The sequence below is a fragment of the Ovis canadensis genome, chromosome 17, assembly GCF_042477335.2.
Source record: "Ovis canadensis isolate MfBH-ARS-UI-01 breed Bighorn chromosome 17, ARS-UI_OviCan_v2, whole genome shotgun sequence".
NCBI lineage: Eukaryota > Metazoa > Chordata > Mammalia > Artiodactyla > Bovidae > Ovis > Ovis canadensis.
The window spans coordinates 76099533-76113492 of record NC_091261.1 but is presented as its reverse complement, the minus strand read 5'-3'; the positions used below and the strand labels follow the sequence as shown (position 1 = coordinate 76113492).

Here is a 13960-nt window from a genome sequence, read left to right as displayed (position 1 = left end):
TTTTTTACAGTAAAATCTTGAGAGGAAAAAGGCACCAAGAACATCTTAGAGAAAGTGAACTTGCCTCAACCACACAAATGTGAAATGTTAAATCCAGCACTGGCATCAGAGACCCTCCAGGTGACCTTGCATCTCCACACGTGGGAAACGGGGAGAGGCCTGGGGATCTGCAGGGCTTATCCAAGGGTCCCCAGGGAGCTAATGCGTCCGAACATGGTGTCAAACAGTTAAAGAGGAAATGTGATGTGTATGATGGCCAATGGTCCCAGCGTGCCCAGGGTCAAGGGCTTCCCAGGACATGAGGATTTCAATGCCAGGTCAGCAACGTCCCTGGTAAACCAGGACAGTTGCTCACTCTGACACAGGAATATCAGTCCACACCCCACTGAGAGGGGTCCAGCGAGGGGAAGGGACACGTCCAGGGTCACATGGAGAGGCCCAGGCACAAGTGGATCTGTCCCTGGGATCCTGGGTCTTCACCATGGCCTCTTGCTGGAGCTGAAATCTATAGCCAGCCCCTCCCAGCTGTTCCAGCCACTGCCCAGGAGTCCTGGGGACACCAGGATCTTTTCCTCCTCACACTGTCTGGGTGGTCCCTCAGGCTCGCCCCTCCCAGGGAGGGAGGAAGCAGGACAGGGACAGGGGCCCAGCCCAGGAGGCACCAGGGAGCAGCAGAAGCGGCCGTGAAGGGCCCGCAGGGCTCACGGTCGAGAGTGCTTTGCAGGTCAAGGTGCAGCCCGCTGCAAGCTGAGAGAAGCCAGGGAACCGGGAAAAGGTGTCCAAGTGCAGGAGAAATGTGATCAGCAGGACACCTACTGGGTGTCACCCACCCTGTGGGGCTGTTTGTCCTGGATCTCACGGGTCTTCAGGACAACCCAGTGGTACTACCTGTTGTTCCCACTTGGGTGATGAGAAAGCCGAGGTTCAGAGAGAAGTGATGCGCCCAAGACCACCAAGATCTGATTGGAGCCCGGCAAGCTCCCCAGCCTGAGCCCTTTCTTTTACAGCAGGTGGGGGGGAGTTGGGGGTGGGGCAATGAGGGAGGGCAAATTCCAGTGTGACAGTCATGGACTGCTGAGAGAGGGCTAGGCAGAGCGGCAGATCAGGGGTCAGCACAGTGGGTTCTGGGGGCAGGGAGAGGGAGGCAAAGACTCAGGGATCCCCCAAACTAAAGTCTGTCTGCCTCCAGGGAGCTCAGGGGCCTGGATCCAGCATCACCCCCATTCTCCATCCCCAGGGGCCCCCGACTGTCCTGGTCTCTGCTGGGCGCAGCATCTTAGTCTGAACACCTGACCTTTCCAGGTGACAGTGCCTGGAGGTCACTGGGTCCAGCCCTGGAGCCCCATGGCTCCGTCCACAGGCTCCAGGCGTGAGTGCGTTCCAAGACGCAGACTCAGACTCTCAACCCGATGGGACTGAAATGCTGGTTGTCTAGGCCACACCCTCAGACCAATCAACACAGAATCTGGGACGGGGTCCCCAGGGTCAGTGTTTTGAACACTCTGTGGGTCATTTGAGGTGTGAACAGAGCTGTGATCTAATAGCTCAAAGACCCCAATCTGCCAGTATTTCGATAAAAAGCCCGAGAGGCATCTGAGAGCCTTGGCTCACAGGGCCCTGGGTTACCTGCGAGGGAGTCTGGTCCACCACGGCCACTGTGGTCCCCGGGGATGACTCCGGGAGGTCAAACTGCACAGGCACGTCTTCCTAGAAAGTCACACAAGTTCGGTATTAGTTCCTTCTGCGAGCTGAGGGGAAGAAGCTTCTGGAGGAGGTTTAAGAGAAGTGAGGGCTTTAGTCATCACACCTTGGCCTCTTTTTATTGTTATTTTTGATAGTGGTAGCATACACGCGGCATAAAATTTACCATTTAAACTATTTATTTATTTGGTGGCGCAGTGTCTTGGTTGTGGCGTGTGGGGTCTAGTCTCCCTGCCCCTGCCCTGTGCGGCGCTCAGTCGTGTCCGACTCTTTGTGACCCCATGGACTATAGCCCGCCAGGCTCCTCTGTGCATGGTGATTCTCCAGGCGAGAATACTGGGGTAGGCTACCACGGCCTCCTCCAGGGGATCTTCCCGAACCAGGTCCTCCGCACTGCTGGCGGATTCTTTACCGTCTGAGCCACCAGGGGACCCCTAGTCCCTGACCAAGGACCAAACCTGGGTCCCCGCATTGGGAGTGTAGCACCTTAGCCTCTGGACCCCCAGGAAGTCTGCATTTAAGTCATTTTTCAGGGCACAGCTCATCGGCATAAAGCACATTGACATTGTTGTGTACCCTTCACCACCATCCAGCTCCACAACTTTCCATCTTGCAAAACTGAAACTCGGCACCCAGTAAACACGAGCTCCCTGCTTCCCTCTCCCCGTTTCTGTCTCTGTGAATGGGACCGCTCTAAGCATCTCACATGAGCAGAATCATACAGGATTTGTCCTTCTGTGACTGACTTGCTGCACTCAGTACAGTGTTCTCAAGGTTCATCTAGTCACAGCCTGTGTCAGAATTTCCTTCCTTTTCATAGTTGAATGACAGCCCCTTGTATGAAAACAGCACGTATGCTTATCCATTCATTCGCTGATGGACACTTGCGTTGCTCCCACATTTTGGCTATTACGAGTAATGCTGTCATGAACACGGGTGAACAAATCTCTCTTTGAGAGCTTGCTTGGAATCCTTTAGGGTAGATACCCAGAAGTGGAATTTCTGGATCAAATGGTGGTTCTATTTTTAATTTTCTGAGAAACACCATACTGTTTTCCACGGCAGCTGCACCACTTTTTATTCCCAGCAGTCCACATGGGTTCCAGCTCCTCTACATCTTCCCCAGCAGTTCTTATTTTTTGTTTATTTTTCAATTTAGTGGGTGTGAAACGGTATCTCAATGTGGTTTTGATTCGCATTTCCCTAAACTAGTGATGCTGAACATCTTTTCATGTGTTTATGGGCCATTTGCTTATCTGCTTTGGAGAAATAGCTATTCCATTCCTTTGCCTGTTTAAAAATCTTCTTAATTAATTTATCTTGGGTTGTGCTGAGTCTTTGTGGCTGCATGGACTTTTCTCAGCTGCGGCACGCAGGGGCTACTCCAGTTGCGCGGGCTTCTCACTGCAGCGGCTTCTGTTGCGGAGCGTGGGCTCTAGGCTGTGCGTGTTTCAACAGTTGAGCCTGCCAGGCTCGAGAGCACAGGCTCAGCAGATGTGGTGTGCGGGCTTAGCTGCTCCAAGACACATGGGATCTTCCTAGACCAGGGATTGAACCCGTGCCTCCTGCATTGGCAGGTGGATTCTTTACCACTGAGCCACCAGGGAAGCCCTTTGTCCATGTTTAATCAGGTTCTTTGTTTCTATCCTTTTAGCCTTGGTACGAGAAGAAAGGATACAGACCAGGATCCCAAGAGCATCTTAATACTGTCCATCCTACAGGGCTGTCAGCAATCACGGTGAGGTTATCAGGAACTGACGACTCAGTGCAGACCCTTCTAATATTTACTGAGCACCCAATAAGTGCTGGGCTGAGTGCTGGAGAGAGCAAACAAACTCTGGGAAATAACAGCTGGCATACAAAAGTAATCAGAAATGTCCAGACCACACTATGTTCAAAGATACTCATCACGGTGTTGTCTGTGACAGCGTAGATGTGGAAATCTCCCAGGCAGACTCCGGGAGATGGTAAGGGACAGGAAGCTTGGTGTGCTGCAGTCCATGGGCAGTTGCGTCTGCGAAGAGTCAGACACGACTTGGCTACTGAACAAATGTGGGAATCACCCAGGGGTCCAAAGGAGAGCTGAGATGGAATCTGACATAACCAGAGACAGGCATCCTTTCTAAGATCTGTGAATGGTGGGAGGGAATGTGAACGACATAATGCTGTGAGGAAAAAGTAAGCAACAGAATCGCGTGCAGATGGACGTGAAATCTACAGAGAAGGCCGTGTACGGGGAAACGGCTGGTGCGAGATACTGACACGGGGAACAGGGGCTGCCTCTGGGGGCTGGGGCAAAGGAGGCGGTATTTTCTGCTTCTGGACACTCACTCGCACTTGCCAGGTTTTAAATAAAGAATGTGTTTTACTTTGACAAAAAGAAATACAGTGAAATATTATGGGGGAAAATATGATGGACGCGACCATGTGTGGAATGCCTAATACAGATTAGGCATTTTCTAGACCACTTCATCAAATGTTCAAAACAGGGTCTTTAGGAGGTGTGGTAACACCAGGGAGGAAGGAGGGAGTAGATGCCAGGGGGCATCTGGGATGCTGGCGATACTCTCCTCTCCCCTGGGTGGTAGCTTCGTGAGTGTGCTCAGCTGGACAAAGACACCGAGACGAGACGTACACTCTGGATTTAGGCACTTGTCTGTGTAAATGTTACAGTTCAATTTTTTTTTTAACATAAGTAAAGGCAGGCATGCAGGAATGAGCCTGAACAGGTTTCCTGACTTGCATGCAGAGCCTCCTTGGAGGGCTGCTGAATATTCACTTTTGCTGGATGCTCCCACGTTATGATCCAGAGACTGTGCAAACCCCACGATTTTCACCCATAGCCGGGTGTGAAGGGTACAACCTAATTGCTGGAGAACAGTTCAGCCTGGGTGTGTGGGTGAAGAGGAACTGTTCAGCCCAAACAAGGGTTAGCTGTGGGAGCAGGGCCTGAGAAGCCCCAAGCTCTGAACTGTAAGAGGCCATGGGAGACAGAGGGAGACAGGGGAGGAGCAGAGGCCCTGGCAGTGAGGCCTGGAGTTTGGGTTTTAATCAGTGCTGGACCAGACAGCATGAAGCTAAATGCAGGATGAGTACCAGAAGCCCCAACCCAGCCCAGCCATACCTCCCGGAATCGCTCCAGCACCGAGACGAAGGTCCGCTGGTAGAAAAGCAGCTGCAGGCGCTCATGAGCGTAATTGTGGCACAGCTCCTCAAAGGTGGCGGCCCGGTCTTTGCCCTGGTGCCGGGGGTTCTGAAAGCCTGGAGAGTCCACCACCATGATGGAGGCCATGGAGAGGTGGTGGGAGGAGAAGGATCTGCGGGGGGAAAGGAGAGGGGCCCCGGGAGGACATGGAATCTTAGAGCCCTTCTGGTCCAGGCCCCCTGCTCCCCCATCACAGAGATGGAGAAACCAGGGCAGCATGCTGGGCAGGTCTGCAGACCCAGCAGAACATACTACCTGTGGGCTGTGTGACTTTGGGAAAGTCATTTAACCTCTCTGAGCATGGGTTTCCCCCAATGTTAAATGGTGGGAGGGATGAATAGGAACACCCAGGGGCTGCAAAGAAAAAAAAAGCTGAAGTATGGAATGTGCCTCCCCTGGACATTGCAGGCCATTGGGACACAAGCTCTCTCCACCAGGCCAAGACTGGATAAAATACTTGCTTAAGGCTGCACCACAAATTTGCTATAACATTAGGACTAGAGCCTCCTTTTCTTTCTTAGTGACATGTGGCATCAGAAAAACAACTTTGTTCAGTATCTGCCTCAGTTCACAAAGTTCTCTCAAGCTTCACCTCCCTGGATCCTCTTGACAAACCTGTGAGGGTGGATGGAGAAGAGACTATTTGCATCAAAAACCAAGAGTTAAAGAGACTTTACAGAGTCACATGTGGGTTCCAACCCTCGCTCAGCCATAGTGGGGCTGTGTGTCTTGGCAGAGCTGCCCTATGTCTCTGAACGTCCGCCGTGGAAGGGGCTAACGATGGAGATGAACTCAGAAGGCTGGTGGGAGGGCTAGGTGTGATAAAACGTCCATGGCTCTGAATGTGGTAAGCGCTCAGTGTTTTTTGCTATTATTCCCATCAGCATGAACAGTTATATGCTTTGGAGAGGCCTAAGTTTGAACTCAAGCGTTTCGCTGTTATTTGCTGAGGTTTTCCATCTATAAAATGGGGCCAATAAGACACACCACACAGACATGCTTGAAGATTAAGTGAGTTAATGTTCAGAAAGCCAGACGCCCGCTAGGTGCTCGTAAATAGCAGGATGGGCAAGTGTCGTCATCACCAATACACCCATTTCCCGGATTCGGGCTCCCAGAACGCCAGAGCCAACCGGGAAGCAGCCACCCACTTCCTGCAATTCACCGATAAATGCTTCTTCCCCTGAGCACGCATGATCCCCTGGTTTCTAGATAATGCGTCTGCGATCTCAGAGGGTAACTACTCCAGCAGGAAGAGAGGGAGCCGACTCTGTGCCCACAGAGAACCCCAGCTGCGCTGTTGCTACGCACCAGCCTCACCCCTTGAACAGGATGTCGGAAGCCTAATGACACCTCCCAGTTACACGGAGGAGGTGGGGAGGCCCTTGCGTAAGCTCTGGATCGGCCCCACTGGGAACTGCTTAGATTTCCCAGGGTTCAGAAAGGCACTCCCCATGATCGAGAACACAGGCTCCCAGTAGTATTACCTGCAGATATCTGCAGTGTTTTATGATCACAATTTAGGAAGAGTTGTTCACAGATATTTTAAAATTTATCTTTTATTGATTTCCTATTAAATTTATTTTTATTTATTTACTTTTTAGCTGTACTATGCGGCATGCAGGATCTTAGTTCTCTGATCAAGGACTGAACTTGTGCCCTCTGCAATGGAAGCGCGGATTCTTAACCACTGGACCGCCATAGGAATCCCTTATTGACTTCTTTAATATCTGCAGTGACCCTGGGGAACAGACCTATTGAATATTTCACAGATGCACAAGGGGAGTTCAGAGAGGTGAGCTGATTTGCCAAAGTCACACAGCCCTAAAGCCAGCACTATCCAGCTCAGAAACCCACTCTCCAGCTCAACAGAAGCCCACTCTGCTAAACTCCCCAGGCTTGGGCTCATTCACGTGCTGCAAAGAGACCACCTCTATACCAGAGGGAAGGCTGCTGTTACCTGTTGATGAGCGAGACCACGGCGGCAAAGACCTCTTGGTACAGGCCGGAGGCCATGCCCTCCACACACTCCACGCCCGTCATCTTGAGCCCTGCAGTGGGGAAGAGAGGAGGGTGGGCATCCCGCGGTCAGGACCTTGCCTGGGGCCAGGGACGTCACTGCTGGCCTTAGAGAACCTTCCACCACACACACACACACCACCCTGCTGCTGAAATTACTCACGTCCTTAGGATCAAGTTCAAGTGTCTTGTCAGGTCCTCCAGGGTCCTGTGTGGCCTGACCCTACCTCGCCTCCATTGTGATCTCCTGGTCATCCCTCAGGACTCAAGCCAATGTCACCTCCTCAGGGAAGCCTGCCGTAACCACTGCCACGAACCCATTAGGCCAATTCTCAGGACTATCTTGCCTTTTTAAAAAAAAATCTTTATTTTTATTTTATGGAGGTAGGTATGCCCATTTCACTGCTAAAGACACTGAGGGCCAAATGGCACTGAGTTAGGTTAAGTCTCACGGGGCTACTTGGGAAGTAAATGGTGTTTGCAGACTCCCTTGTTATTATCATTGTTATTGTTATTATTATTGGCTGTTACATGCAGCATGTGGGATCTTAGTTCCTTGACCAAGGATAGAACCCATGTCCCTGGTACTGAAGGTAGTCTTAACCTACGGGACCACCAGGGACGTCCCCTTGCTTTTTTGAAAAATTTACTTTTCAAACTGAGATACGACTGACATACCAAAAAACCTGTACAATTTTAATCGTACATCCTGATAAGTTTGAAGCATAAACCCATGACATCATCACCACAGATACGCCATAAACATAACCATCACCTCTGAGGGGGAGAGAGAGGAACTTTCAACATAATATTAACAGATTTTTACATACAGAATACATTACTGCAAACTGCAGGCACTCTGTTGTACAGTGGACATATTCATCTACTGATCGCTTCATTTGTCTGTCCTCCAGGGTTTTCTCATCTCGACTGAATGAAACTATGTACTCTGTGATCAAAATGCCTCCTTTCCCCCCACTCTACCCCTGTCCCAGTGACCACCACTCTACTCTGTGTCTCTGTAAGCTGGACTACTTTAGATTTCTGATATGAGTAGCATGTTATTTAAAAGTGAAAAAGAAGGGAACCCTGCCATTTGCACCACCACGGATGAAGCCGGAGGACGTTCTGCTGAGCGAAGTGCCTGAGCCACCAAAGGACACACGGGCCCTAGTCTTAGAGCACTGACCGCAGTGTGTCTTCACTTTCTGCTTATTTTGCTAGTCTGTGTCTCCCACCCTGCCCCCTACTGAGAGCGCCCCAAGGATGGGGACTGATCCTGAGTCTGTTGGCTCCAAATTCCAATTTCTGACACACAGTACTCAGTAAATATCTACTGTTTCCTCTTTCTAGGGGGAAATTTGGCAGTTTCACAGCAGAAGCCGTAACATGTTGGACTTAATAACTTTACTGTTAGGATTTTATTGTATTGAAATATGCAGAGAAACAAAGATTTCTAGGTACATACATTCTCCCAATTGTTCATTAAATTGGCAGAAAATCACTTTTTCAAGACAGCTCGAATATCCAAAAAATAGCAAATGGGATAGATAATTTGTAGTCCAACCATATAATAGAATACTTCAAGTCAGGTCTGGAAAAATATTGAATGAGATGGAAAAGTGCCTGCATATAGTGTTAGGAGGAATAAAAAAAACTTAGAAAACTATTACAATGGTGGCCTCAATTTTGTATTGACACACATGGGTCCCATTAGAACAGCCAGCCTGATTAAGGGGCACTGAACAGAGTGGGGTAAGGAATGGGGCTCGTATCTCAAATACTGACCCTTAGGTGTTGGTTCCAGCCACGGAACTGGAAACACAGTTTGCAAATTTGCAGGCCCTAGGGCTTGGAGAAATAGTTTTGCTTGTACATTCCAGGCTGCCCGCTGCAGCCCCAAAGCATTTCCCGTCCCTGCTTTAACTCCACCTGCAACCTGGGTCGTTGCTAGGCAACCCACAGCCTCCCAGCATCTCTCTCAAGCCTGCTGGTCCCCTGCCTGCTTAACATCTACCCTTGAGATCTCAGCCTGCGAGGTTGACTCAGCTTCACCAAGCAGTGCATGCATGTAACTGTGCTTCTGTGTGTGTGTATGTGCATATACGCACTGTGTGCACGTGTGTGCTGTGCATGTGACAGTGCAGATGTGTGCACACGTGCTTGTGTGCACATGCCTGTACATGGTACAAGTGTGTGCCTGTACATGTGCACCCGTGTCAGAGAGGAGGCGTAACTATTAGGCAGACCCCAGCTTACACCAGAGCGCAGGACTGGATGGCAGTGAAGTCCACGACATCAGCCGTCAAGCTGAAGTCCCTGGCAGGCAGAGCAGCCCTGTAGCTCCAAGGGGCCTCTAACAGACGATGCTAAAACCACAGTTCAAAACAGTGCTTCCCACTAAGCCCAGACTCTGCAGTCTCCAGAGAGCTCCTCTTGGAGAGTTCTCAGAGACGCCCGGGGCTCTGAGGGGTCCTCTGCCCTCACCTCCTTCAGCCGAAGTATCTGGCCGCCGAGGCTGCAGACCCGGGACTCAGCAGATGCACTTGCGCAGGCGCCGTGTAAGTGTGCTCCTGCTCGCGCCACTCCACGTGAGTTCAAAGCACCCGCATTCCTCCGGCTGCTCGGACTCAAGCCCTAGAAGGCGTCCCGGCCCCTTGCTTCTGCCCAGGGCTCACACCAACAGCCCTAACTGTAAACCAGACCTGAGCTGGCCCACCTCCACCCATCTAGTCTGCCCATCCCTTGCCCAGCCTCCGTCACCTCACCAGGGTGAGCTGCATCGGTTCCCACCCACTCCTTGCTCTTCATCCAGGCTGGGCTTCACGCAGAGTAAACCAATCGTGCCATTCCCCTGCCTGCGCCCCTCCATGGCTTCCCTCAGGCTGAAAAGAAAACTCCATGAATAGACTATTCTGTGAGCTCTCTAACCTTATCTACTGTCCTCCCTGCCAAACTGACCACCTTGGCCTCATTTCTGTCCTGGCAGATCAGTCTCCCACCTAGAGTGGGGTCAGCAGAGACCACACCCAGTGGAGATGCCATGGTCCCTGGCACCGTCCTTAGTGCCCCCTCTTGGCAGCACAGGCCCCCTCCTAGGTTTCAGCAGCCTCTGACCAGGACAGAGCACTGTGCAGGAAGGGACCAAGTCCATTTCCAGAGAAGCAGCTTCATTTGCACCTCGAAGGTCTACATACAGTAGACCCTCAATAAATCCTTGATGAATAGTGAAAGGATGCGGGTGTGTCCCCAGAGGGTGGCTCTGCAGGGACCTAGCCCACCGAGGGAGGCCGCGGCATGGTACCTGAGCCAGCTTCTTCATCCTCCAGGCTCCGCCGGCTCGGCCCAGACGTCACCTGCGCGATGATCTGTCTCAAGTGGTGCTTGAAAGTGGCCGTGTTCAGCTCCTCGTACTCGCAGCCCAAGGCCTCTGCTGCATGGCTGGCCCACTCAAAGCGCATGAACTGCTTCCGGCCCACTGCGCAGGGGACAGAGCAGAGGAGTGCGGTGAGGTCCTGGGCGGGTGATGGGTAGGCGTCCAAGAAAACCTCGCCACCTCCCAGCCTCTGGGCCACCCACCCCCAGCAGGAGCCCGAACAGCTGAGGCCTGGCCCCAGCTGACGGCCTCGGGCAGGAGCCAGCCTTCCCAAGAGACACATTAGTCCTACTGCCCTGCCACCTGCATTGTTCACTTTTCCAAAACAATTAAAAATATCACCCTCTCTATGGGCTATCATAACGCCACTTAACATCAGCAACAAAACCTATACAACACGGACAATGCTTATATGGTAACGTTAAATGAAAAGGACTAGAAAAAATCATACTGTAGTATGGCATCAACTGTGTAAATCACTCTAAGCTGCTATGTAAATAAGGAAAAGGAGATAGATTCAAACGCTTTCTGCAGTGGTTCTGTACTAATTTTGTAATCCAAATTTTAAAATTTAATGATTTACTATGGCGAACTACAGTTCTACTTAAAATAATTTTCTCCCATCTCCTATCTTCCCATATCTGTGTTTCTTTCTTTGAAATAAGAATCACAGCTGCCAACAGAGACTTCTCAATCCATCAGGAAAAGATCATAAGGGTATCATTCCTCAAACAGACATCTTAAAGAATCTGCCTGGTTTAAGGAAGATTTGGAAGTTTGGGAAAAGACCTTATCTGGGGCTTTGACAATATCCACCTGGAGTGGGTTGCCATTTCTTTCTCCAGGGGATCTTCCCCACCCAGGGATTGAACCAAAGCGGATTCTTTACCAGCTGAGCCACCAGGGAAGCCCAAGAAGACGGAGCACGGGCCGCTGCTTATCAAGGTCCTCCTACACCAGGTACTCAGTGCTGATTCTCTCAAGAACGTTATTTTATTACCTCCGTTTTAGAAATAATTCCCATTTTACATATAATAAAACAGATCCAGAGAGGTGACGTGGCTGGTAAAAAAGTCCTGCCACTTTAAAAAATGATCAAGAAGGTAAGAACGATGGTGGTGACTATGTGGTGAGAATGGTGGAGGGGACGATGTGATGACGGCGAAGACAGTAACGAGAGCGGTAGCAGCTGCACTCACTGACCCCATTTAGTTCAACGTCATCTTTGTTCGGCTCATGGCTTTTGGAGTCAGAACACCTGTCTTAGAGTTCCAGGTGTGACACAGAAAAAAATCAGTACATACAAGCCTTAACTACTTATTATTATTACTGAATCTTCACAAAAGTCCTAAAAGCAGTATCATTCCTATTTTACAGATGAGAAAACTGATTCAGAAAAGTTACCAGAAATCAGGCTAAATGGAAGAACTATTTCCCCAAAATCAATACGGACTGTAGCCTGCCAGGCTCCTCTGCCCATGGGATTCTTCAGGCAGAAATACTGGAGCAGGTAGCCATTCCATTCTCCAGGAGACCTTCCCAACCCAAGGACTGAACCCAGGTCTCCTGCATTGCAGGTGGATTCTTTACCATCTGAGCCACTAGGGAAGTCTCTTTCAATATCACCTTGAGAATATTATGACCCTAGGTAAGACTTTCTTTGATGTGGAATCACTGACCTTTTCACTTTCTGTAAGTACCTAGTGAAAGGAAATGTTATATAGCGCTATCTTAACTGAGAGCCCATTTTTTGAGGGTGGTCACTGAGAGGATGTGGCACCTGGGTGGCCTATGAGCTGGCCCTGGGCAACTGGAGGGGCCTCACCCTTTCCCTGCCCCTGAAATGTCCACCCAGCCCTCTCCACTCCCGCAGTGGGCACTGTTACAGGGATGCAGCCTTGAGACAGCAGGGCGCTTCTGAGGCCATCCAGAAGGGCTCTGTGACCCAGCCCAGTGCCGGCCCCTCAATAAACTCCTAAGATTCTGGAGGGCAGGGGCGGAGACCCACCCACCTTGCAGCACCCAAGACAAGCCTCATGTGTCAGTTGCCTTGTGTGTTACACCTGCCACACTCCCATTTGGAAGGGCTGCTTCTTCAGTCTCTCCCTGCCCACCCCTACCGCCCCGAGTATGGGGTGGGGCTAGTCTTTGAACCAACACCCCCATCACTTGTCACAAACAGAAGGCAGAAATAAATACAATGTGTGTACAGAGATACCATTAGATTCTAATTAGATACAGTCACCTGGGAGCCTGAGGTCTGCTTTCTCTTTGCTAAAAATAATGGAGATTAGCAAGCATTACAGAGAGGCGTTACAGGCTACTAGCCCTGAATGAGACATCCTCTTCCTGGGATGGGGCTGAAAGTGAACTCAACAGAACACGACTGTCCAGGCGGCCGACGCCCTGCCCCTCTCCTGCCCCATCACCTCCACTGCCACCCTCTGAAACAGTCTCCAGACCCTGCCTGCTGTGACCCATAGCCTTGCGGAGCTACAAGTGCTCACAAAGGGGCTCAGCGATGGCTGTGTCTGAAAAGAGGAGCTGGAAGTGGACGGGGCAGGCCTTTAAGTCCCGCCTGACTTAAGGGGTATATTTCCAAGTGCTCTGCGCAGCATCCTGCTGGTGAAACCCAGGAGGTACACGTGAGCCTTGCCGGGAAAAACCCGTTTCTGCTTCCAGCCCCCTGAAGCCTGGCCAGGCGCCAAACCCAACCCCGTGGGTCCCTACATCTTTGTACAGAGCCGGGTGGAGGCCAGGCTTTCTCAGAGGGGGCTGAGAACCCTGGGCTGGCACCTGTGGCAGGGAGAAGGCAGACTGGACGGGAACATGGGCACCAGAGCAGCCAGGGTCTGCTTACGAGAACACTGAGCCACAAAGAGAGCGACCTTCTGAGGTCTCGTGGCTGGTAACGGGCAGACGCGAGATCTGAACTCAGCGCCTCCTGACTTCAGCTTTCAGTGTGCTGACCCTGGGCCCGTGCAGAAGAGCCTTCTCTCATACAGGAATATTGTTCTGAAACCAGAATGGAGCGAAAAATCAGAGTCAAAGGCTTAGAATTCCCCTTGAGAATCTCTTAAATTGCCCGTAGCATGCAGTACTGCAGCATACTTCCTCAAGTCTGACGCAGCAAGCCTCCCCTCCAGCGGAACACCAGAGGAAACGGGGGCTTGCCTTCAGGGTCCATGACACACAGAAAAAATACGTTATCAGTAACCTGCCTGTGTGTGGCTGGATTTACATAAATACAATGTTGTCTGACGGGGCTGCCCACCCTTGAAACAGCTCTCTATGAAAGAACTACCTGCAGACACCAGTTCTGTAGTTCTGCTCAGTGAAAAACAGTCTGTGCATCTCCCCGAGGAATGCACACCTGGGTGTGTCTACACGGAGCGGGAGGATGGCTGAATGACCCTGGCTCATCTCCCAGCTGTCTTGGGAGGTGTGCAGGCTAAAGGCTGTTAGGCCTGATTTACAGCAGAGGCCACCAAGACCCAGAGAGGGGAACTGCCCTGCCCTGAGTCACAGCCGTAAATGGCTGAGCCAACACTTGAGTCTAGGTCCCTGGACCCTCCAGTCATGGCATGGGGTTAGGGGCAGCTCTGGTATCCCCAATATCTCACATTTCAGACCTGGCCTGAGCACACATGTGGGCTGTA

At 51.1% G+C, this 13960-nt stretch overlaps 1 protein-coding gene across 1 annotated transcript in view; it reads right to left on the bottom strand.

Annotated features, from left to right (window-relative positions):
* MYO18B (myosin XVIIIB) overlaps positions 1–13960 on the bottom strand; it is a 228162-nt gene that overhangs the window by 170217 nt on the left and 43985 nt on the right. The window contains exons 12-15 of the mRNA XM_069557022.1: positions 10230–10403; positions 6867–6957; positions 4826–5018; positions 1627–1707 (exon numbers count right to left, since the gene is read on the bottom strand). Of these exons, the coding sequence (XP_069413123.1) occupies positions 1627–1707; positions 4826–5018; positions 6867–6957; positions 10230–10403 (539 nt within the window). The remainder of the gene's footprint in view (positions 1–1626; positions 1708–4825; positions 5019–6866; positions 6958–10229; positions 10404–13960) is intronic.